The sequence below is a fragment of the Cupressus sempervirens genome, chromosome 6 (genome assembly GCF_028749045.1).
Source record: "Cupressus sempervirens isolate cs-2001-9-10 chromosome 6, ASM2874904v1, whole genome shotgun sequence".
Taxonomy (NCBI): domain Eukaryota; kingdom Viridiplantae; phylum Streptophyta; class Pinopsida; order Cupressales; family Cupressaceae; genus Cupressus; species Cupressus sempervirens.
In genome coordinates this window covers 467,985,434-468,008,555 of record NC_143123.1, presented here as the reverse complement: position 1 = coordinate 468,008,555, position 23,122 = coordinate 467,985,434, and the positions used below count along the sequence as shown (strand labels likewise).

The 23,122-nt window shown below is 37.4% G+C and overlaps 1 protein-coding gene across 5 annotated transcripts in view; it reads left to right on the top strand.

Moving 5' to 3' along the window:
- The window catches only part of LOC149553079 (Protein phosphatase 2C family protein), a 268,679-nt gene that overhangs the window by 188,114 nt on the left and 57,443 nt on the right, over positions 1-23,122 (top strand). For all 5 annotated transcript variants that reach the window (XM_089788589.1, XM_089788591.1, XM_089788587.1 and 2 more), the window contains one exon: positions 12,443-12,526. In XM_089788589.1, coding sequence (XP_089644715.1) covers positions 12,443-12,526 — 84 coding nt within the window. The remainder of the gene's footprint in view (positions 1-12,442; positions 12,527-23,122) is intronic.

Here is a 23,122-nt window from a genome sequence, read left to right as displayed (position 1 = left end):
ACTCATAATAGTAACAGATTTAGTAGCCATGATAGCCAAACATGATGCATGTATGGCACACAAAATTGATCACAGCCTTCCCTAGTTGTGCGTAGACTTCCAATAGGTGACATGACTTCTTAATGCAAATTGCAAACCTCCTATAGTGGAACGGAGGCCCTTGTGATTGTACACAGACAGCCTAGAATGGATACAAGCATCTTTACAAGCAAGAATAATGTTGAATATGTTCAACTGTTGCCATAGACTAAATCGGCAGCCTGTTAAAAACAAATAGAAATTCTCCCAATTCAAAATAGTAGATATATGCAAAACACTGCCTCCTTCAAATGAAATGCTACTTCCCAGTTTGCATTCAACAACTCTCAATTCCACAAAATGGCTCCCTTCATGTGCACCTCTTTAGACATAGATCAGAGAGTAGGAAGAATCCGACTAATTTCTATACAACAACAACAATACTTCAAAATTAGTTCTAAGAATTTCACCAAAACCCTCAGCCAATTATTTAATAAAGAGGATATGATAATCAAACTTATTCTCTTTAGCTACAACAAATACATTAGGAGATGTTGACCAATTGTATACTTCAGCACAATTGCCAAGATCTACTTAGACTTAGCCCTTATACTTCAGCAAGGGCACACATTTCAGAATTCAGGAAAAACCACAAAGGCAACAAACAAATATATATTCAAGCATGCTTTCCTCAACAAATGGGCTTGTATTTATAACCTCCAAATTTCCTTTTGTTGCCAAAATGTAACTTCACTCAAGAAGCTTCACCACACAACATTAATTAGAAGCTTCCATTAGATTTTCTTACTTGGCTTAACTAATTAATAAATGAAACTTTCCAAATGATAACTCGACTCTTAATTTAAGTGAAATTATAAAGTTAAATTATAACTTTATAATAAGTCATTTAATAATTAATAATAATTTGACCACTAAAAATATTATAACTCCGTTCTAAATAGGAGTCATACCTATTATTTCTCCATGTGACCAAATGCACTTTCCAAAAATAGAAAGGGTCCATCTCGATCAACCCCAATTTACCACAAATAATAAGTACACAAAACTAAGCTTAAATGAAGTCCGATTTGAGCCAAACGAAGACCAACCTGTAGCTTACTAAGATGTGGAGAAGATAAGACCCACCCAAGCCAAGCCACTACCACAAAATACCCTCTATTCACAATAATTAGCCTACGAGGATCACAATAATAGGCTAATCCCTAAAACTCTAATGCTAGGAAAATTTGGGACATTACAATAGGATTGCATACTTGGAGATCTGCAAACAATTGGTCGCTTCCATTTCTATGCATCTTAGTTCATATGGGAAGCAATCTTTTATATCATGGTCTCTCTACCAAGGCTTCCCAAAAATTACTCTCATATGAGCATGTGCCACTGGTACAATATAATTCTGGAAAAACCTGAGGCTATAGACAAATTGTATGCTTTTGTTAAAGTCAGTAGAGCTGAGGAGTGGAAAAGAGATCATAACTTGATAGATTTTAATATTTTTGCAAATATAGAATCTCCTTTTGCCAAGGCTAATGAAATGATATCTTACATGGAAGAACTGGTTGCTGGTTTGCTTTCATATATATTCAAGGAGTCTCAAGGGCCAATGTGGAGGTGTTTTGTAATGTTCCCATTTTCCTAGCATCAAACTTTGAGGGATTAGCCTATTATTGTGATAGTTGTAGGTTAGTTATTGTAGATAGAGGGTCTTCAGAGGCAGAGGCTTGGTTATGGGAGGGTCTTGTCGTGTTCCCTAATCAGTATGCTACAGTTTGGTCTTCGTTTGGCCTAGATTAAACTTCGTTTGTGCTTACATTTTACATTAATTTACTTACTTTTATGGCAAGTTTGGTGATGATTGAGAGGGGCCCTTTCTATTTTTCGAAAGTGTATTTTGGTCATGGGAAATAATAGGTGTGACTCCTGTTTCACATTATGTTCAAAGGATAAATATTTTGGGAGTTATTGTTATTTTAGTGGCCAAATTGTTGTTAAATCATTAAATGACTTATTATAAAATTATAATTTTTACCTGAGGGTTGAGTCATCATTGGAAGGGGCCATTTATTTAAAAAATTCATGGAAGCCTATGCCAATGTATTAATTAAAAGGTACATGGAATAATTATATTCCAAAATTCAAACATGCCACCGAAAAACAAAGTTTGCAATTAAGTGAGAAGTGTGTGGAAGAAGCTATTAGCTGTTGGTGTGTTGAAGAAGATTTTGGCCTTAATTGTTATAAAGACAAGCTTCTAGATTTGATTTATTCTTCCTATTTGCTTCTATATTGTGTGTTTCCAATAGGATCTAGGTGCTTCCAAAAGGTTCTGTGTGCCCAAATGACCAAAAAAGTGAAGAAGTAACTTTTTGCCACTTAAATGATTTTGACATCTGCTAATACGATTTTATTAATTCTCTTTTTTGTTCCTAAATCCTAAAACAACCCTAAGAGAGGCCATTCAAATTGATGAGCATTGAATCATGAACTATAGTTTGATTTTGTAATTGTGATGATTTTGTGATTTACATTGGAATCGTGAACATAGATGTATATGATATGGTTTATAATGTGACTCTTATAGACTTAATGGTTTTTTGTATTTCAATTTGAATATGTATTAGTGAAGTAGCATACTATCAAATCAAAATATTTTAATTTTGTATATATCTTTCATTTCGTTGCACATACACATGCACATATGCGCACAAACACACATTTGTGCCCCCCAGCCAAATAACAATAAAAACAAACCAACAAAAAAAATAAAAATAAATCATGTACTCGATTCTCACATCCACATCTAGATCCTAACCGGAATCGGTAACTAAGGTAAATTTCATCATTTTGATATTTTTATTTTATTTTACTAAGTATTTTGAGATCTTATCACGTTATAGAGAAACTGAGTTATAATCTAGGAGGCTAAGCGAAAAATAGTGGATAGCAGTGCTTATTTTGGATATTGATTATTTTGAGAAGTAGATTGATAGTGATGGATTTCACTGCCATATGTCCTTTCAATTAAATTGTTTAACATGTCTTTTGTTCTTTCCCTTTATGGGGACCTCCTAGTTATCTCTTCCTATCTTCTTTTATTGTAAACTCCTTTTCCTTTTAGATCCACAACCTATTTATGGTTGTCCATGGAAAGTTGTAAACTAATATCATTGCTTTATTTTTTAAAACCATTTCTTCTTAAACTAAAGGGAATTAGATGTCTTATTCTGGAAAGAAGACCACTGTCTCCCTTTTTAGGTGGATAGGGCTTGAAATTGTGGTTCCTTTTTGTGGATTGTTTTCATGAACTCTTATAGCATGCAATTATTAAGTCTTGCATGTTCACTTTTATTCTAGGGTTGACATTCTTTATGGTAATCATCCTTTTTTTGTCAGGTTGGGGATGCCTTTTAACTATTCCTGCTGCCAATGTTATTGTTAAATCTCATTGATCAATTTATTAGAGTTGAATGTATATAATCTCTTTGTGTTATTAATTTTTTTAATGATTTCAGCTATGGCATGTGTGCACGTGTGCATCTGCATGCACGTGTGTGTATGTGTCAAATAATTCATGTATTTGTCAAATAATTCATTGCTCATTTTGCACAACCAGTCATAAAAAAACATAAAGGCAAAGTACTCCATATGTTTTTCTCAGTATAAGTGATGATTTTATAGCAGGAGAGATGCATTTAATATGATTGTTCGACCTGTAGTGGTGCTCAGTTAATTTTCTTGTACATTGCTCTTTTCTGTTTTTCAGATTGTTACAAGCTTCTAGGAGCTTGAGTGGGTTTGTATTGTGTATTTTATCCTGCATTTGTATGTAACTATTTGAAACTAATTATGCTGTAGGTTTTTTTCATAAATTATAAATACAATGAAGGCTCTATCAAGAATGCATGCTAGATTGATCAAACTTCAAGAAAGCATGCATCCTTTTATACATTGTTCTGTTTTTATCACATTACAAGTGACAAGTTTCTAGGTGGCCAAGAAAGGCTATATAATTGTATTCTATTGTTCATTCCCTTTTTAGATGTAATTACTTCAACTGATTTGTACTCTAGATTTTCTTAATTAGAAAAAACAATTCTTTCTCAAGAATGCATGCTAGGTTGTTGACACTCCATACCATTTAATATCCTAACAAATAAACAATCCTATTCGTCGAACACCATAATCATCAATAATCAAGACAAGCATGATTGTTTTTTTGCAATTGATAATATTTCACTTCATTTTCTGGATTTGACAAAACAAAATGTTATCACCTCGTGGAAGTCAAGGTTAGCTAGTTACTTATCATGCTATGACATTTAAGAATTCTGCATTGTCTTGAAAGCATTCTCATCTAATCATTCCAAATAATCATGCTTAAGATAAGATTAAGATTAAGATAATAATATTAATGTCCAACAAAAAACCCACATGGGTTTATGAGACTGAGCATACAAACAAAAGAGTCAACCAAAGCAGGAGCACCAAACAGTGACTCAGAAGAAAAGTTGTACAAGACTAAAAGCTAGAAAAACCAAGGTAAGGAGTAAGGATCCTTCCTTGGTGCATAGAAAGTAGTCACAGAAGGGTAAAACCACTAATGATCCAAAGACTTAGAGCCACGCCAAGAACCATAGGATGAGTGTCACTGTCTGGAAAGGCCGGTGCAATGTCAAATTGATCTAGAGTGAGTGGTATCAGATGGCCTTTTTGCTTGCCGTGGTGGAGACAGAGGGGAGAAAAAGGCAGTGATGAGCTAATCTGAAGTATGGCCTTGAGGTATGAGTGACTGTAGAGTATGATCACGAAGCTGTGTGGCCTCCCGTAGATAAAGTGCAAGACATCTCTGATCAGTATAGTTAAAGAACACTGAAAGAGGAAAAGAATATCTGAAAAGGCAAAAGAATCTACCTCTTATCTCATAGTAGATAGGATAGCGAAGTATAAAGTGAGTCTCAGTCTCCACCTCCGCCAAAGTACATAGTCAACAAATACGGTTCTCTCTATCAATGTGGTGATCAGTCTGGGCTCGAAGATGGTGGGATCCAGTTTTAAAGGAGCTTAAAGAGGATCTCAAAGTGTGACTCCAGTGCTGGTTAAGATAAGCAAGGCAGACAATAACACCATTTTGCATCTTAAGAAAATGCTCAACATAAAAGGCCATCTTCGAATGCAATCTGCCAGGAGGATTACTCCAAGTAGTAATAATGTATTATTTATAGATATCTTGTTTAACATGCTTATTCAACTCCTGCCGTTAGGGGAGGAGGTGGGTAGGAGCATCAAGCGAGAATTGGTAAGGAGGGAGACGATCAATCTCAATCTTGATCGAGCTCAACATAGAGGTGGCCTGGGCATAGCAACTATGACATCTATACTAGTGTCGGATCTCATAACCATCATAGATGAACAATATGCCAAATGAGAATATCTTTGTCGGTCCATGGCCAAATTCGAAAAGCCACGAAGCTAATGGAGAAACCTAATTAGATCAAAAATGGCCGTGAGTTTGAAAGGATGAGCTCTAACTTGGCCAAAACAATGTTCTGAAGGGTGAGTCTGTGACATCTAATGATACGTCGTAAAAGCAACGTCTGAACACATTCAATAGAGGTCAGATCAGAAGCAAGAAGAGAAGGCTCCCAAATCACCGAGCAATAGAGAACAGTCGGTCAAACCAAAGCATCGATATTTGGAGGATATTTTAACTGAAATTTGAAGTATCTCTAAACCTCCAATAATTAGTACCATGTTAAAGTCCGTGAAATTTTGAATCCAACGCAACTTGAATGGATAGAAAAGGAGTCCGTATGCTCAAGTTATGGCCAATCAAAGGTTGGTCAAACCCTGGGTCAAAGGCTGTCAGAAAGGCAAAATCTTGAACTCTCCAAAATTGGTCAAATTTAGTATCAAAACGAAGGTCTCGTCGAGAGCTTTTCGACGACGTTCGTTTCATTGAAAACAGAGCTCAGACGCAAAAGTTATGCTCGGTCAAACTTCAGTTGACCAAAATGTCTTAGTTGACTGATGACGTCAGCATGATGATGTGGCAAAAAATGATGTGACAAGTACGAGTCAACATCAACCAATCAATGATTGACTTGTGGTAGTTAATTAATTATCTTTGTCCAATTGAGAATGGACATGTGTCACCAATAATCTGTCTTAAAAAAATTGGATAAAGGTCCCCATGGGAGCAAGCCAGCAAACAGTGGTCAGTGGGGTTTGAACCTCCGACCACCGGTCTCCAAGACATTGTGGGTAGCCGTTAAACTGCCGACAGGTGATTGTAACTAATATGCGACATTTTTTATTTATTTTGTAAACCGCTGCCAATGTTGTTATAAGGCTGTCGGTGGGGTTTGAACGCTCGACTGGTTGGTCCTTTAAAAGATTTGTTACCACTGCGCCATGTGAATTGTTTGTTATATGAGTAACAAATTTGCTATTTAACTTATAAACAAACTACCGCCACCTTATCAAATTAAGGTTTATTGTTATTTTGTTAATTTGTAAACCCTCAAATTGGTAAAAGGCCAAAATTCTAAAATGGCTAAGGGGTTATTTCCAAAGCTGTAATTTGTTAAAGGCCTATTATTAAATTTTTTTATTTTAGCCTATTTTAGGACATTTTTATGTATAAAAGAGGGATTAGGGGCCTTTCCAAGACATTCAGTTTGATGGAGGTTATGAAAAATTGATGAAAAATATTGTGATTACTCAATTTTTTGAGAGGAACTAGAAGGACGACTTATTGCTGAGGAGGAAAGAGAAAATTCTAGAGGACGTATTTTCAGTCTTGAACATTGGATCAGTGTAATGCTGATGTTCTACAAGGGGTTGATTCTGTAACACGTAATTGATTTTGGAGTTAATCGGATCGGTCCACCAATTGGAGTTGGACCCAGAGACATTGTCCTGACAGGGTGAACTCCGAGATCAAATTGTATTGTGCCTCTTATCTCTCATTTTACTTCCTGTCAGCTTGTTATGTGTTGTTCTTTTCTGCATTTTCAATTACTTTAATTTGCTTCAGTAAAAGCAATAATTAATTTTACGTAATTGGTTAAAATTCCTCTGTATTAGTTCTAGATTCTTCTTCTTTGTAAATTCAACGGTTTTAAATACATAGCCACGCATTTACTGCATGGATCAGGAAAGTATATTTGATTGTTGGGATTAAGTCATAAAGTTTATAGATCCTAAATCATATCACATGGCCAGAGAATCCATACCCTTACTAACTCAGGACCAAATAGTCGGTCTCAAGCTGAAATAGGGTCTAAAAAACTTCACCCCGAGATACATGTAAGAGGAAGTAATCTCAATCTCTTGTCCTTGAAAGAAGAAATGTAGGTGAGATGTCTTTAAGCATTTAAAGATCATAACCCGAGTCTTGGTCAGGTTGAGCATAAGCTGACGCTGATCACAAAACGAAGCCAAACCATCAAGTAGTCATTGCAAATTGTTAGGGGAAGAGGGCAAAAGAACAACATCATTAGCAAAGAGGAGAATGGAGATCAAAACTTGATTTAAATAGCACCCGTCACTAGGTTGCTAGCAATTTGCAAGGAAATCCTCAAACTCATCGATATATAACCCGAAAAGGGTGGGGGAAAGGGGGTAACCCTGTTTCACCCCAATAGTGCTCTGAATTAGAATAGAAAAGCCCTTTGGAGTCCTGAACCGACCGATCACCTTTTCATACAATCTCATAATAGTCGTCACCATCATATCTAAGATCCCAATCTTGCTAAGTTTTTGGAATAAGGCCATCCTAGGAACAGAGTCAAAAGCCTTACAAAAGTCCATGAAGCAGTAGTAGACTTTCTTAGACCAGTGTCTAGCCTCCTCAATAATAACCCACAATGTGAAGACATGATCCATAGTCTGGTAGTTCGCTCAGAAACCGGCCTGGCTTCTTGCCCTACAACCTTTCTTGTCAAGCTCTCTAGATAGCATAGTGTTCAGAGAAGTGGCATGGAGTTTGGCAAAAGTATGCCCAATCATGATGGTCTTGTAGTTGCCTAGATTAGAAGCATGCCCAAACTTGTGAATAGGATAAATCACATGTCACGATTAGGACTCAAGAAATCCAATACAAACCTCTCTATTAAAGAGTGTAGGAAGGTAGGATTCGAGGACCGAAGCACCAAGTTTGAAAAGTTATGCCTGGAAACCTTCCTCATCCGCTGCTCTACTGCATCTCATGGATCTGATGGCGTCAAAAATACTGGAAGAGGTGAACAGATGGCAAATAGTGGGTGGAGTGGAATGGTTAACCAAAATACATAATTATAAAGAGATGAATTTGAATGACATCTAAGTTACTAGATTCTCTCCTAGACCTAGGAATTCCATGTTCAGTTCTCTCAAAAGTCAGGTCCTTGTCAGATTCCGTCGAAAGTCTCTCATAGAGAACAAATTTTGTTGGGAATTCTCTCAAAGAAACCTTGGCAGAATTCAGATGGCTTTTGAGTGACTTTGGATTCCAACATAGGAACCCGGACATAATTTCAGATAATTTGGTCAAAAAACACCTTTTAGTTTACTTTTTCAAAAAGTTTTTTTAATGCCAAATTTGATTCAGAATTAGACTCAAGCACATGAGTGGACTCAAATACTAATCATATTTAATTTGAATTTAATGTTACTTGAGAAGAATAAGGATGTATAGAAGTGTCAAACATCTACTATGGAATGTATGTTGTGCATATAGGCTAACATGCACAAAATACTATGAATTGAACACAATTTAAAGAGATCTTTATTGTGGTTAAATCTGGGTCCAAAGCCTGCTTTTTGGGCTTCGTCTGGTCTGATCCAGAGATGTTGTCTTTGAATCATTTGAGTATGACAATTAATGTGTGAAGCTTACAATATGGCACAATCGCAAACATTGGCCTTAAACGGGCCTATAGCACTACTTTTTGTGATTCTAATTTGCAACAGCAGAATGATGATGATTCATTTGATGGTTTTTCATGATATTTGATCATGATGGCTGATTATTACTGTTGACATTATTGTTTTCGAACTGAAACATTGATATGTTGGTGTATTTTGCTATATTGGTTTAAATTTAGCATACTGGTGTATGAACTTATTTTCCACACACACACACACACACACACACACACACACACACACACCTTCTTGTACAGATGAACCTAAAATGAATCCACACCCAACCCAAGAAAAATTGAATGAATTTTGAACCCGAATCCCAAACCCGAAGCATAACCGGCAACTTAGAAAAACATCCATGACAATGAACTTCAATTTTTTTTCATCAAATTAAAATTTGAAAACACGACCATAAATAGTGCATTGAAGGCTACTTGTATTAATTGTGTCTAGCAGATCATCATTAAAGAGTTTACGAAGAACTTAAAAACCATTTTTGCATTCTTAGTATCAAATATCTCATAATTTCTAGCTCAACATTGCTGTTCAAGGGACCAATCCTCAAGAGATGTTCCTGTGCATTGCAGAATGGATGGTAATGCCATGAATTCGGAGGAAGACTGGCTTCCATGCAGAAACAGATAGATTGTGTCAAATAAATATTTTTATTTGGAGTTCTCAAGAAAACAAATTTCGTTTTGTCCTGAAATTCCCTAATGTTCAAGATGCTCTACTGGGTGGGAGATGGATTTTCACATAAGAATGATTACCAGTGATTGCAACAAGGCATTGCCAATAATGCTAGTCAAGTACACCTAGTAACCCCCTGTCATGTCCCCATTTCCAATAATAATTAAATAATAAAATATTATTAACTAAGTAATAAGAGTAAAGTTAAATAAAATTAATAGAATTTTAATCAAATGTAATTCAAGCAATGTTAATGATATAAAATTAACTATACTATTAATATAATAATACAGTAATTATAATTAAATAATTAAATGAATAAATTTATAGATTAACTAAGTAAATAATAATAAATATTAATTGAAATTGAAATAAATATATTATGAATATGATATAATTAATATCATAATAATTATAAGATAATAACAACATTATTTGAAAGATAGATAGATAGTATTTTAACTTCCACGAGACTAAAAATAGCCTATGGGACAGCAAGACAACTCAAGCAGACTTAAGCAGCAATGTTCGCTGTTTGTGCAGGATGATGATGAGTTCACCCAATTGCTCAATGTACTCTTCGTTGAATAGGTTATGCCAAGAACTGTCACATATAGTGTCCACAAATTTATCTCTACAACTCTTGTAGGCCTCACATTCTAAAATAAAGTGCTGTATAGTAAAGTGAAAAGCATATACCAAATAACCAATGATTTGAATTAAACAATTACAAATACCATTTACTTCCATCGGTCATTCAAGGCAACGCATTCTTAATATTGTCCACAAAAAAAAAAACACTAAATACAAAAGGCTGCGATTAATAGATACAAGTAATGCGACTCTTGTAATGCCTCTCAATATTTTGAACGGAGAAAACATATAAAAATGGGAACGATTGAATTTACTGCCAGGGAGGCATTAAGAGTTTCAGGCCTGTGTAGAAGTATTGGAGGCCACATCCATTATAGAAGACATAAATTGCAATAACGAGGAGCTGCGTCCAAGTTGTTAATAGTTGGAGATTTTGCCTACCGTGAGTATTGAGAGGAAGAAATCATAAAAAATTGAGAAGGCAAGAGGAAGAATATTAATTACCAGCAAGATAGGGATCGAATAACCTCTGGTGGACGGATCGTCTCAGGGCAAAAACATCGAATAATTCTTCTGGTTTTCTTGGGCAGGCATCCTCTATGGTATTAGCCGCATACTAGGAAAATTGCAGCGTGCCCTTTTGGTTATCAGATTACACTAGAGGAGTATTGAAATGTATAATATAATCGTTTCTTGCTACATATTGGGGAATAGATTCAATAATATAGGAAGGACAAACATCAAACAAGATTTTCAAAATGTCACGATAATCCGCCTCAGCAATAACAGAGATTGAATGTAGTAAAATCAGTGTCAGGATTTAAATATTTTAATATATACAGCTGTAGGAATAGATATAAACCAATAATGGTCTTTGGGAACATATAAAGTACTGGCTCTCATCATATCCCCATCAACTTGCACAATTGATCCTGAACAAATATTCCATACATCAATATAATCCATATATATATATATATACAAAATTGAAAATATCATCATTATTTTTATCATATTGGTATATGAAGCTAAAAGTGGTATCAAACATTGCAAATATTAAGTATCCAATCCAATTGCCCTGTAATCTTAAAAATACAATTAGAAGGGGACATTACACCCCCTATTCAATGACTTATTAGAACTGTCATAAGATCATGTCACATGATGGAGAGTGCTACTGCTGACTATGAATCTCAAGATTCCATCTATGTAGGGCACCTTATTCTACGTGAATACATTATTTACAATATTAAAAATATTAAATAATTGTTCCTAGACCTAGGAGATTGCAAAGTGTACACCACCACCAAGACCTCTAGTACTAACATCATCATATTTAGCTGAGTTTATAACATTGGTTGAGCTATAACCAACTTAAACATTCTGTTATCTCTATCTACTGTGCCTTGGGTCTCTTGTTCATCTAAAACTGGAACGGAATAAGAAAGTAAAATTTTTGGAGATTTTAGAAATTTAACTGTTTACCTGATGATTATCTTCTTCTGCTCGAGCAAGTTAACTGTCATCAAATGATATCTGTCACCATACTTTTATTGGCATCCAAGATAAATATGGAGACTATGGAGGACATCACATTTTCGGGGAATCCACATTTCTAATCTATTTCTGAGATTGTGATAGACTAAATGGACAATTTGACTGTGACAGCATTCCTAGAATACTGACCTGCCATCCTTGACCATCCATATTATGTGTTACATTGAATGCATGCTTGGCATCTTGGATAGCTTTGAAGTCACTTGACAATTAATCTCGTGAGATCTGTTCATAAAGAATGTACCCTATGAGCTTACTGTTGTTGCAGTCATGGCCAACTGTAGCCATTTGACTTCTATTGAGAATAGAATCCTTTGGTGCAGGAGACTACATGAATGAACCCCCTTAACCTTTATAGTCGGATCGACCAGGCAAATGATCATACCCTAAATTGAGATCCTTTGTAAATGTGTACTCACCAGGGAAATCACCTAGGTAGCATGCCAGTGTATTTTAAAGCTCCAAGGTTTTAGCAGAGTATAATGTTTGTTGTTTCTTGATTTACAGAAATGTGGCAAACAGAAAAGATATCTGAAAGATAAATACTGCACCACTTTTATCTAAATGCAAGGCTTTCTATTTACTTGTAGCTATAAATGAAATCGATTGAAATTAGCTTTTTATCTATTAATTTACCAAGATTGTGTTGACTCAGGCTGGTGGATATGTTGGAGCAAATGGTCGTCTCCAAGGTCGCCTTGAAGTATCTCGTGCATTTGGGGATCGCCAATTTAAAAAGGTCTGTGCATGGAATTTTGATCTACTCTATACAACTTTCATTTCTAATGTATTTTTTTGTTTTCCGATTTAATGTCATGGAGGGTCATTGTACTTGTGAGTCCAAGGACCATTTGAGATCAAGTCATTTAAGAGAACTGAGAGGTGGTAAAAAAGGAATGCACGTGATAAAGTCATTTGAACTTTGGCATGTATTTACACTGCATTTTATACATTTTTGTTATGATACATCATATGCATTGATTTCAGATTTTGCAATATTGCTGCATTCTTATGGGTATTGAGTTTTTTCAATTCAAAATTTATATCATCCAATTTTATGCTATAGTCTAGTTATAATATCTTCAAAATGCATGCTATTATCTGTTACTTTCTTGTTGCCATGCTATAAAGTTGAATCAGTGTCATGAAGGTGAAATAAAATAAAATAAATTATTTGTACACCCTAAGGATAGTCTACTGGAGGAGGCTCTAATGTAAACCCTGTATTGATATGAACATATGCTATCTTGTCTTATGAATTGATTGAAGATGGAGAGCATAAATCAATAGAGATAGGTATATTCCTAAGTTGCTGGTTAAAGTTCGGGTTTGAAGAACAGGTTTGGCAGTCTGACAAAATTTTGAAATGGGGTTTGGGTTCTGTTGATGTGGGTTTTATTCCAGTACAACATGCAAAATCAAATATTCAACATTTTGAGGCAAAACATCAAACACTTAACCCTCTCTGGATTAAAGTCATCTCTCATGCAAAGCTTGCAATGTAAGACCATGTGATGACTCCAAAGTTTTGTTAACTGTGGATACTCGCTTAGTGAAATGATGTGATATGCTAGTAAACACTTTGAGACTTATGTTGTTTCTCAAGATTCAATGTACTTCTAAGGATTTGGCTTCAGAATGTGCAATGATAATATTGTTTTGATGTTCAGACTCTTTACTTCTCAACTTAAACTTGATTCCTACTTCTAATCCTAAATTTGAATGAAAGGACCTGTGAATGGCTTGAACTGTAATAGATGTAGTTTTGTCAGCAACTCAAGTTACCTAGTGCAAGCTTCTAAGGCATACTTAAAGATTCTCAAATCGATACTTCTTCCTTAATCCCATTAGATAGATCCAAACAAAATATTCAATGCTAATTGAGGTTAAGTACTAGCAATAATTTGATAACCACACAAGGCATACTCACAATCAACAAGAGGCTAGTGGCCTGAATTTGTTCGAGAGATGCTAGTGAACATCCATACTTTCATTCAACTGAACTGCTTATAGAAAAATATATTTTATCTTATCTCAACAATTTCAAATGAAAAGAAACTTGAAATGAAGGTAATCATGCAATAATTCAAATTGATCACAACTATCACCATGCAAAACACAACAATGATAAGTCGAGTAAATTTGACATAATTCCAGTAACAATTTTCCAACATCCCCTTTACAAATGAGAGGAGCAATACTTATATAGGTGGATCAAATGCAATGGGCAACCAAGTTTAAATCAGAATCGATGGCCCTGATCAAATCCTACAAACCTTATTAAGGGTTGCTATCAGATCGACCAATGAGATTCAGGCATCCCAAGAACTGACTGATAGCATGAAAGTAGCAACGAATTAAATGAAACCACAAAGGTGAGCGAATCAGAATTAAGCACCTAGACAACTAACCAATGAGGAAGTAGTTTTCCACATAGGCTTACATCAAATTATCATCCAAAGTAATATTTCTTTTTATCTCTTTCTTTCTTTTTCAATTCAATGAACCTAGACTCCATGCTGTTGGTTTCATTCATTGGGGGTGTAGGTGTGTGTCAAATCTTCCTCTCCACTAAATCCATATCAATTATGACTGCAACAATCATTTTCTCGTGCTTAGCTACATTGTCTCCTATTGTAAAAACCCTTGGTTTTTCCTCTGCAAAACTTAATGACAAATTCTTCTTTTCCTTTGTTTTATTTCTAAAAACTATATTTTAGAATATAAGTTAACAACAGAGAACTCTATGATCATGAAAGACAACTCCAATATGACACTGGATTTCATTTTAATAAAATCAAATGTCTCTGAACAGACTTTTATTCAAAATCTACAATGCAAAAATGAACCTGATTGCTGTTTGTGAATGCAGGAAATGCCAATCAGCAAAGAATGTCCAAACACATCTGTATGGCATCCAACGTTCAGCTGTAATGTTCCCAATTTTAATTAATTTGGGCTCAAGTTATTAATGTTTGTATTTAGGGGTTCCGATTGATTTAGTATATCTCGGACCTATTTTTTATTTTGTTTTCGTAGTTTGTGTCGCCATCGGCTATCTTTGTACATACTCGGAAAGGATTTCCCGACAGGTATTTAAGCATAGCTTGTAGGTAGTAGTAGGTATGCTTTGGATTATTTTTCTTTGTATTGCGAATTCCTGTTGGAGATTCTCTGTTGTTCCCCATTTCAAAAGTGAAAGATCTTCCCTATTTGGCTCGTGTGGTTTCAGTGGGATTCAACCTTCACCCTATTCCGTCGGTGTTCAACTTGGTTTGTATCTAGAAAATTTGGAGTGCCATCATTATTTACAAATACTTATCCATTTGTGAATGTTCTCCCATACTTATACTGGTGTTGTTAGGTATCTTGGCAAATACAATCATAAGACAATATCTTCCATACGACCATTGTCGGGCACCATCGTTTGTGGCTTTATTTGGTATATTCATGATTACTTGTGTTTACTTGTCCGACATAAATCTCAATCAAATCTGCTCATACCCTGTCTGCACACGGGACACATACCACGTCATCCTCCTGTCTTAGTTTGTACGGCTTGTATCCGTACGACCCTCCTGTTATACCGTACGACCAGGCATCTTGAGACCGTACAGACTATCTTAAGTATATCGTACGGCCACTGCTCCAGCCACCCTACGGTTGGCCTTGCCTTACGGCACATTCCTACTCATGAGCACCGTACAGCCTCTATTAGCTATCGTACAACGTGCATAAGGACTTGTAGTAGTTTTCGTACAGACACCCTCATCTACAGTAAGGCAGCAAAAGACTCCCCATCGTACGGACGTACATTCCTAGAGGCACAAACATTCCTGGAGGCACTGTACATTCCTGGAGGCACAGACATCCCTGGAGGCACTGTACATTCTTGGAGGCACCGTACATTCCTGGAGGCACCATACATTCTTGGAGGCACAGACATTCCTGGAGGCACTGTACTTTCCTGGAGGCACCGACATTCTTGGAGGCACCGTACTTTCCTAGAGGCACTGTACATCCCCTCAGCCTTCTTCTGTACGACTACTCTGGTCTAGAGTACTGCCGGAACATTACAGTGGTATCAGAGCTAGTGATCTTGCTAGCCTGTTGGGGTGATTGAGAGATTTTGGGATTGGGATAGCGCTATGGTGCCAAGCAGCGGTGGAGAGTGGTGGTTGAAGACACTACAAGGGATTGGCAAAGAGCTTAGCGAAGGTGTTGATCTTCCATTAGATTTGTTGGAACTATGTTTGTGTAAGTTTAACCAATTACCTTCAAGATTTATACAGAGAATCCTCTCACCGATTAAAGATGCCTTAAGTCAACCCAAGCTTTTAAGACACCATGACAAGGGGAAAAGGTTGGCAGTTGCAGCATGTCTCAGTGAGATCTTTAGAATATCTGCTCCTAGAACACCATATGATGATAACACAATGATAGAGATCCTGCATTTGATTGTTGATAGCTAGTAGAGTTTAGATGACATTAGTGTCGATCCTTTTTGTAGAAAATCTACAATCTTGGAGAATTGTGCAAATGTAAAAATGGGTAACCTCCTCTTAGATCTCAAATTGCAAAATCTGGTCGACGACATGTTTCATCACTTCTTAGCCACCATCAAGGAAGATCATGATACTAAGGTTTCAGTTGCTATGGAGAGCCTTATGATTTCGTGCATTGAGGAGATGGATGAAATATCCCAACCCATCACATCTATGTTATGGGCTGTTCGTAATCTTGAATGTGTCCCCTCTATAGCCACATGTAAATTGGTTAGTCATATTTTTGAGCATTGTGAAGAAAAACTAATATCTCATTTGCACAAGTGGGAGAAAATAGATGGCAGTAATAAGGATGATGCACACCAGAAGGAAGACATTATTATAGGGCTGCTCCAAGAGGAATTGCTAAAACTTTGTTCTACACCAACTAGGGGAGAACACCAAAAAACTGAAGAAGTTGCTCGCATGGATCTTCTGAAGACATGTGTAGATCAAGTTATGTCGGTCACCAAGGTTGCCGAAACTGTGTCCTTCACCGAAGCTATGTCCATCATCATGTCCGTCGCCAAGGTTGTATCCGTCACCATAGTTGTGTTTGTTTTCGTCACGTCACTGTGGCCATTGCCGTTTCTATTATCGTCACCATGTCTGTTGCAAAGTCCATCGCCATGTCCGTCGTCATCATGTCTGTCAATGTTGTGTCCGTCATCGCCGTCGATTTTATGTCAGTCACCGTTATGTCTGCCACCATCGTGTCTATCTTTGTTGTTGTGTTCGTCACCGTTGTCGAGTTTGCATTCATTGTCGTCGTTGTATCCATCACCATCATTACCATTGTTCTATTTGTCGTTGTTGTTGCATTTGTCACCATCATCGTAGTGTCCGTTACCGACGCCGAGTTTGTGTCCATCGTCAAGTTTATGTTCGTCACCCATGTCGAGTCTGTGCCTGTCACCGACACCAAGTTTGTGTCTGTCACCAACACCAAGTCTATGTCCGTCATCGAGCTTGTGCCTGTCATTGTCATTGTGGTCATCCATGTCATCATTATGTGTCTGCCAGTGTAGCTACAATCGTTGAGACATTGCTCATTGCCAAGGCTCTATCCATCGTCAAGGTTTCAACCAGGGTTCTGTGTGCCGCCAAGGTTTTATCTACAGCTAGAATTGCTGGGTTTGTATCAACATCGACATCTGTCTGTATGACCATACCCGAAGAAATTGACGAACATGATGACATTGATATATGTTATGATTGGCATCCTTAGGATCCCGGTGACTCAGGATACAACAATGTCTATATCAGAGTGGTGCATCGGAATCTTGATGGTGGTCTTCTAACCTCAGCTGAATTCAATCATGCTCATGTGATCCTAAAGAAGCATGGAGTTTCTAGCAGATATGGCTATCCGCGTCAGCGCATGGTTTGGGATCTTGGAGTTGTGAATGGCTTGAGGACAAGCAATTTTTGGGTGGCGAGGATTTGTAATGTTTCCAATTTTAATTAATTTGGGCCCAAGTTATTAATGTTTGTATTTAGAGGTTCCAATTGATTCAGTATATGTCGGACCTATTTTTTATTTTGTTTTCGTAGTTTGTGTCGTCGTCGGCTATCTTTGTACACCCTCGGAAAGGATTTCCTGATGGGTATTTAAGTATGGCTTGTAGGTAGTAGTAGGTATGCTTTGGATTATTTTTCTCTGTATTGCGAATTCTTGTTGGGGATTTTGTATTGTTCGCCATTTCAGGAGTGAAAGAACTTCCCTATTTGGCTTGTGTGGCTTCGGTGGGATTCAACCCTCACCCTATTCCGTTGGTGTTCAACTCGGTCTGTATCTGGCAAATTTGGAGTGCCATCATTATTTGCAAATACTTATCCATTTGTGAATGTTCTCCCATACTTATATTGGCGTTGTTAGGTATCTTGGCAAATACAATCATAAGACATTATCTCTCATACGGCCATTGTCAGGCACCATCGTTTGTAGCTTTATCTGGTATATTTGTGTTTACTTGTCTGAAATAAATCTCAATCAAATCTGCTCATACCCCGTTTGCACACAGGACACATATCGCTTCATCCTCTTGTCTTAGTTTGTACGACTTGTATTCGTACGACCCTCCTGTTATACTGTATGACCAGGCATCTTGAGACTGTACAGGCTATCTTAAGTATACCGTACGACCACTTCTCCAGCCACCATACAGTTAGCCTTGCCTTCCTTACGGCACATTCCCACTCACAAGCACCGTACAACCTCTATCAGCTACCGTACAACGTGCATAAGGACTTGTAGTAGTTTTTGTACGAACACCCTCAACTATAGTATGGCAGCAAAAGACCCCCACTGTACGGACGTACATTCCTAGAGGCACTGTACATTCTTGGAGGCACATACATTCCTGGAGGCACCATACATTCCTAGAGGCATTGTACATTGCTGGAGGCACGGACATTCCTGGAGACACAAACATTCTTGGAGGCACATACATTCTTGGAGGCACCGTACATTCCTGGAGGCACAAACATTCCTAGAGGCACCGTACATTCCTTGAGACACCATACTTTTTGGAGGCACTGTACATCCCCTCAGTCTTCTTCTGTACGGCTACTTTGGTCTAGAGTACTGCCGAAACATTACATCAGTAGCAACCACCTCTCAATTCCTAACGCCAGCAAAACTCCCCACGTCCAATGCTATATTGGATGAATTCCAGCCCCAATAGTAACGTCGGTAGGGGTAATTGACGTTGGTTGTCAATTAAAATGCTCTAGCCTTCTCACGTGACTCCTAGTTGTATACTTGGCCTTGCTAGCCGTAATTCAATCAGCAAAATTCAAAACGCCACACGTTTTTCCAAAACACACTTCAGCTATCACAAAGCACTGAATCGAACACACCTCAATTGCCAAATAGTATCAATTGATTAATCTCTAGGAAGTATGTCTCTTTAGCCACAGTGAACATAGTAGGAGAAATATGACAAATCCACTATACTTCAGCAGTGGAGTAAGACACTTCTTAGATACAGTGATAAACAATACAGAAGTTAGGCAATCTTAGCTATACCTCAATAGCTAAATTGCAAGTGCAATTCTCAGAATTTCTAACCCTTATACATCAACAAGGGCATATAGTTAAGAACCCAAGAAGAAGCCACAAATGCACAAAATCAAATATATAATCAAGTGTGCTTTTTTCCGATGAAAAAAACTCTCATTTATAAGCTTTTCATTGGCAAAAGTTTTCATAAAATTCCACTTCAGAAAATGTGGAAGTTTCCCAAAAGAACTCAACACTAGAAACTTTCAAACTTGCTTTTTAGAAATATATCTTTAAGTCATTATTTATAATAATATAAAAATTATTATAGTAATGCAACTCAATGAATAAATAAATAAGAGCTCATGTAATTATTAACCTGATCAATCGCAGGCAAGGACCAACTGCCAAGCCATCCACTATGCTGTTAAAAATAGCAACTGCCCATAATAGACTTACTAAAAATAGTAAGTAATCTATTGAGACCCCCAAAACACCCTGTCAGCTCACGAGGGTTACTATGATGAGCTAACTCAAATCAGTTGCACAAACTGGCCTAAAAAGGGGACATTGCAGTCCTCCCTCCCCGAAATTGCTTGTCCTCAAGCAATCTGGTATGAAACAGAAACCTCCACTGGGATCCCACAAGAAGCAAGTGATGTCCTCGTCCTCACTAAACCAACTGAATGCCAATGCTATCATCAGACCCATAACATAACCTGCAACATGGGACCGAATATCTGTGCTAATGATGTAAAAGTTGGAACATCACTAATTGGAAAATTCATAGGAGATCCCAACACATTCTCCTTCATTATGCCTACCCAATCATCGTGCAAACATTCCAACTTAGACTCAGGCCAACTTTGTACTCGATGGAAATCCTTAACATGTGAGTCAAATACCAATCTATAAATACTCATCACATTATAAACTCTATCATCAGTGTAATCATCTTCATCGACATCCTCATGCTGTTGTGATGAGTCATCCTCAATCATATCCGTGTAAACCCACATACCATGATTCGCCACTCCCTTTGGCCTCAACGCACAAGTATGAGCCTTAGAGAAAGGCCACTTGCACCAAAAGCAAAGTTGACACCTCCTCAAATCTTCTCTAGAAATGTCATTAGATCTCTCCACTGACTTGCCCTTGTCCTTAACAGCTGGTGGGGACTCCTCATCATCAAGCGGAAGAGTAGAAGATTTCGAGGCAACCTTACTTCGATAAGAGGACTCCAAGTCACGCGCCTTCCTCATCGCTAACTGTAGAGAAGATGGGTCCAATGACTTCACCCATCTACGAAGTGGCTCAGTCAATCCCTCCATGAATAACATCACTCGTCTACACTCCGAAATATCATAAACCATGACCGAAAACCTCTGGAACTTACTGATGTAGCTCTTCAATCCGCCAGACTGCTTTAGCTGAGCCAACTCATGGAAGCACACCTCTGGATCCTTCCTATCAAGTCTCTCGATCAGACGATTGACATCCTGGTAGGAAGTGATCTAATCATGTCTTAAAGAAACCAACCCATGATACCACCAGTCATGGGTAGCTCTGTCCAGATGTAACACTCCAAATCTGATAGCGTCCAGTTCAAACATAGGACGCAAAGCCAAATATGTGTCGAGCTTATGAATCCACATTCGAGTTGTAACTCTCCCAGTACCATCGAAGTGCTCCAACGTCATCTTACTGGTAACTTGCTGTAACTCAGTCTGTCGAGGTCGCTGTCTCTCAGGTCCCAACCTTGCTCTGGAATGCTTTTGTTTCTGAGTCAGGAACCTATCAAAATTCAAATGATTTTTAACAGCTTGTGGTAAAGCATCCAACTCTGTAAAGTGTACCAGCACATCATCAGCAAAAGGGGCGGCCTTAGATTCAATACTGACTAGATCCACCTCAGGTCTTAGAAATGTGGGCCTCCGTAGCATATCATGAGTGCCAGTATGTATGTCAGCTTTGTTAGCTAATCTATCACGATCCTGAACTCAAACCCGATCTGCATCTCTGTACCCAACACCATCCTGAGTTCTATCCTCGACTTGAGATCTATGAGAACTAACATAAACATCTTGAGCTTTCTCCCTCCTTCGTCCTTGAGGTAGTGCTATCTGCTGCAGAGTATTAGACAACTGTTGTAGTACATCTGTCATTTGTTGTTTCTCAGCTGCAATATTCCTAAATGCCTACAGGGCATCTCTATCAACCTCAACATCTGTGGGTCGTAGTCCAGTGCCACCAGAACCGCTCGGACTACCATCCGAATCAAACTGAGTCTCAAGTTCTCCTTCTCTGGGAGGAGAACTATGTCCTCTTTGGGTATAGTGCATACCCAACACAAACCTCCTATCATTAGCCATTGTAGAAATATCAAATCAAATATTGATTGCACTTCAAACCAAGTATTGACCAAATTGAGCCCAATTCCTGCAGGCTTATAGGAAACCACTTTGATACCATTGTAAAACCCTTGGTTTTTCCCCTGCAAAACTTAATGACAAATTCCTCTTTTCTTTTGTTTTATTTCTTAAAACTATATTTCGGAATATAAGTTAACCACAAAGAACTCTATGATCGTGAAAGACAACTCCAATATGACATTGGATTTTATTTTAATAAAATCAAGTGTCTCTGAATAGACTTTTATTCAAAATCTACAAATGCAAAATGAACCTGATTGCTGTTTGTGAATGCAGGAAATGACAATCAGCAAAGAATGTCCAAATGCATCTATATGGCATCCAACGTTCAGCAGCAACCACCTCTCAATTCCTAACGCCAGCAAAACTCCCCATGTCCAATGCTATATTGGATGAATTCCGGCCCCAACAGTAACGTCAGCAGAGGTAATTGGCATTGGCTGTCAATTAAAATGCTCTAGCTTTCTCACTTGACTCCTAGGAGTATACTTGGCCTTGCTAGCCGTAATTCAATCAGCAAAATTCAGAACTAAATCAGCAAAATTCAGAACTCCACACATTTTTCCAAAATACACTTTAGTTATCACAAACTAGTGAATCGAACACACCTCAATTGCCAAATAGTAACAATTGATTAGTCTCTAGGAAGTATGTCTACTTAGCCATAGTGAACACAGTAGGAGAAATACGACACGTCCACTATACTTCAGCAGTGGAGTAAGACACTTCTCAGATATAGTGATGGATAGTAGAGAAGTTAGGCAATCTTAGCTATACCTCAATAGCTAAATTGCAAGTGCAATTCTCAGAATTTTCAACTCTTATACATCAGCAAGGGCATACAATTAAGAACCCAGGAAGAAGCCACAAAGGCACAAAATCAAATATATAATCAAGCATGCTTTTTCCCGATTAAAAGTACTCTCATTTATAAGCTTTTCGTTGGCAAAAGTTTCCATAAAATTCTACTTCAGAAAATGTGGAAGTTTCCCAAAAGAACTCAACTCTAGAAACTTTCCAACTTGCTTTTTAAAAATATCTCTTTAAGTCATTATTTATAATAATATAAACATTATTATAATAATGCAATTTAATGAATAAATAAATAAGAGCTCATGTAAGTATTACCTTGATCAACCGCAAGTGACGACCAACTGCCAAGCCATCCACTGCTTTGCTAAAAATAACAATTGCCCATAATAGACCTACTAAAAATAGTAAGTAATCAACTGAGATGTCCAAAACACCTTGTCAGCTCACGAGGGTCGCTATGATGAGCTAATTCAATCAACTGCATAGACTGGCAAAAAATGGGGACATTACACCTATTGAAGTCATAAGAAGTCCAAGAGATG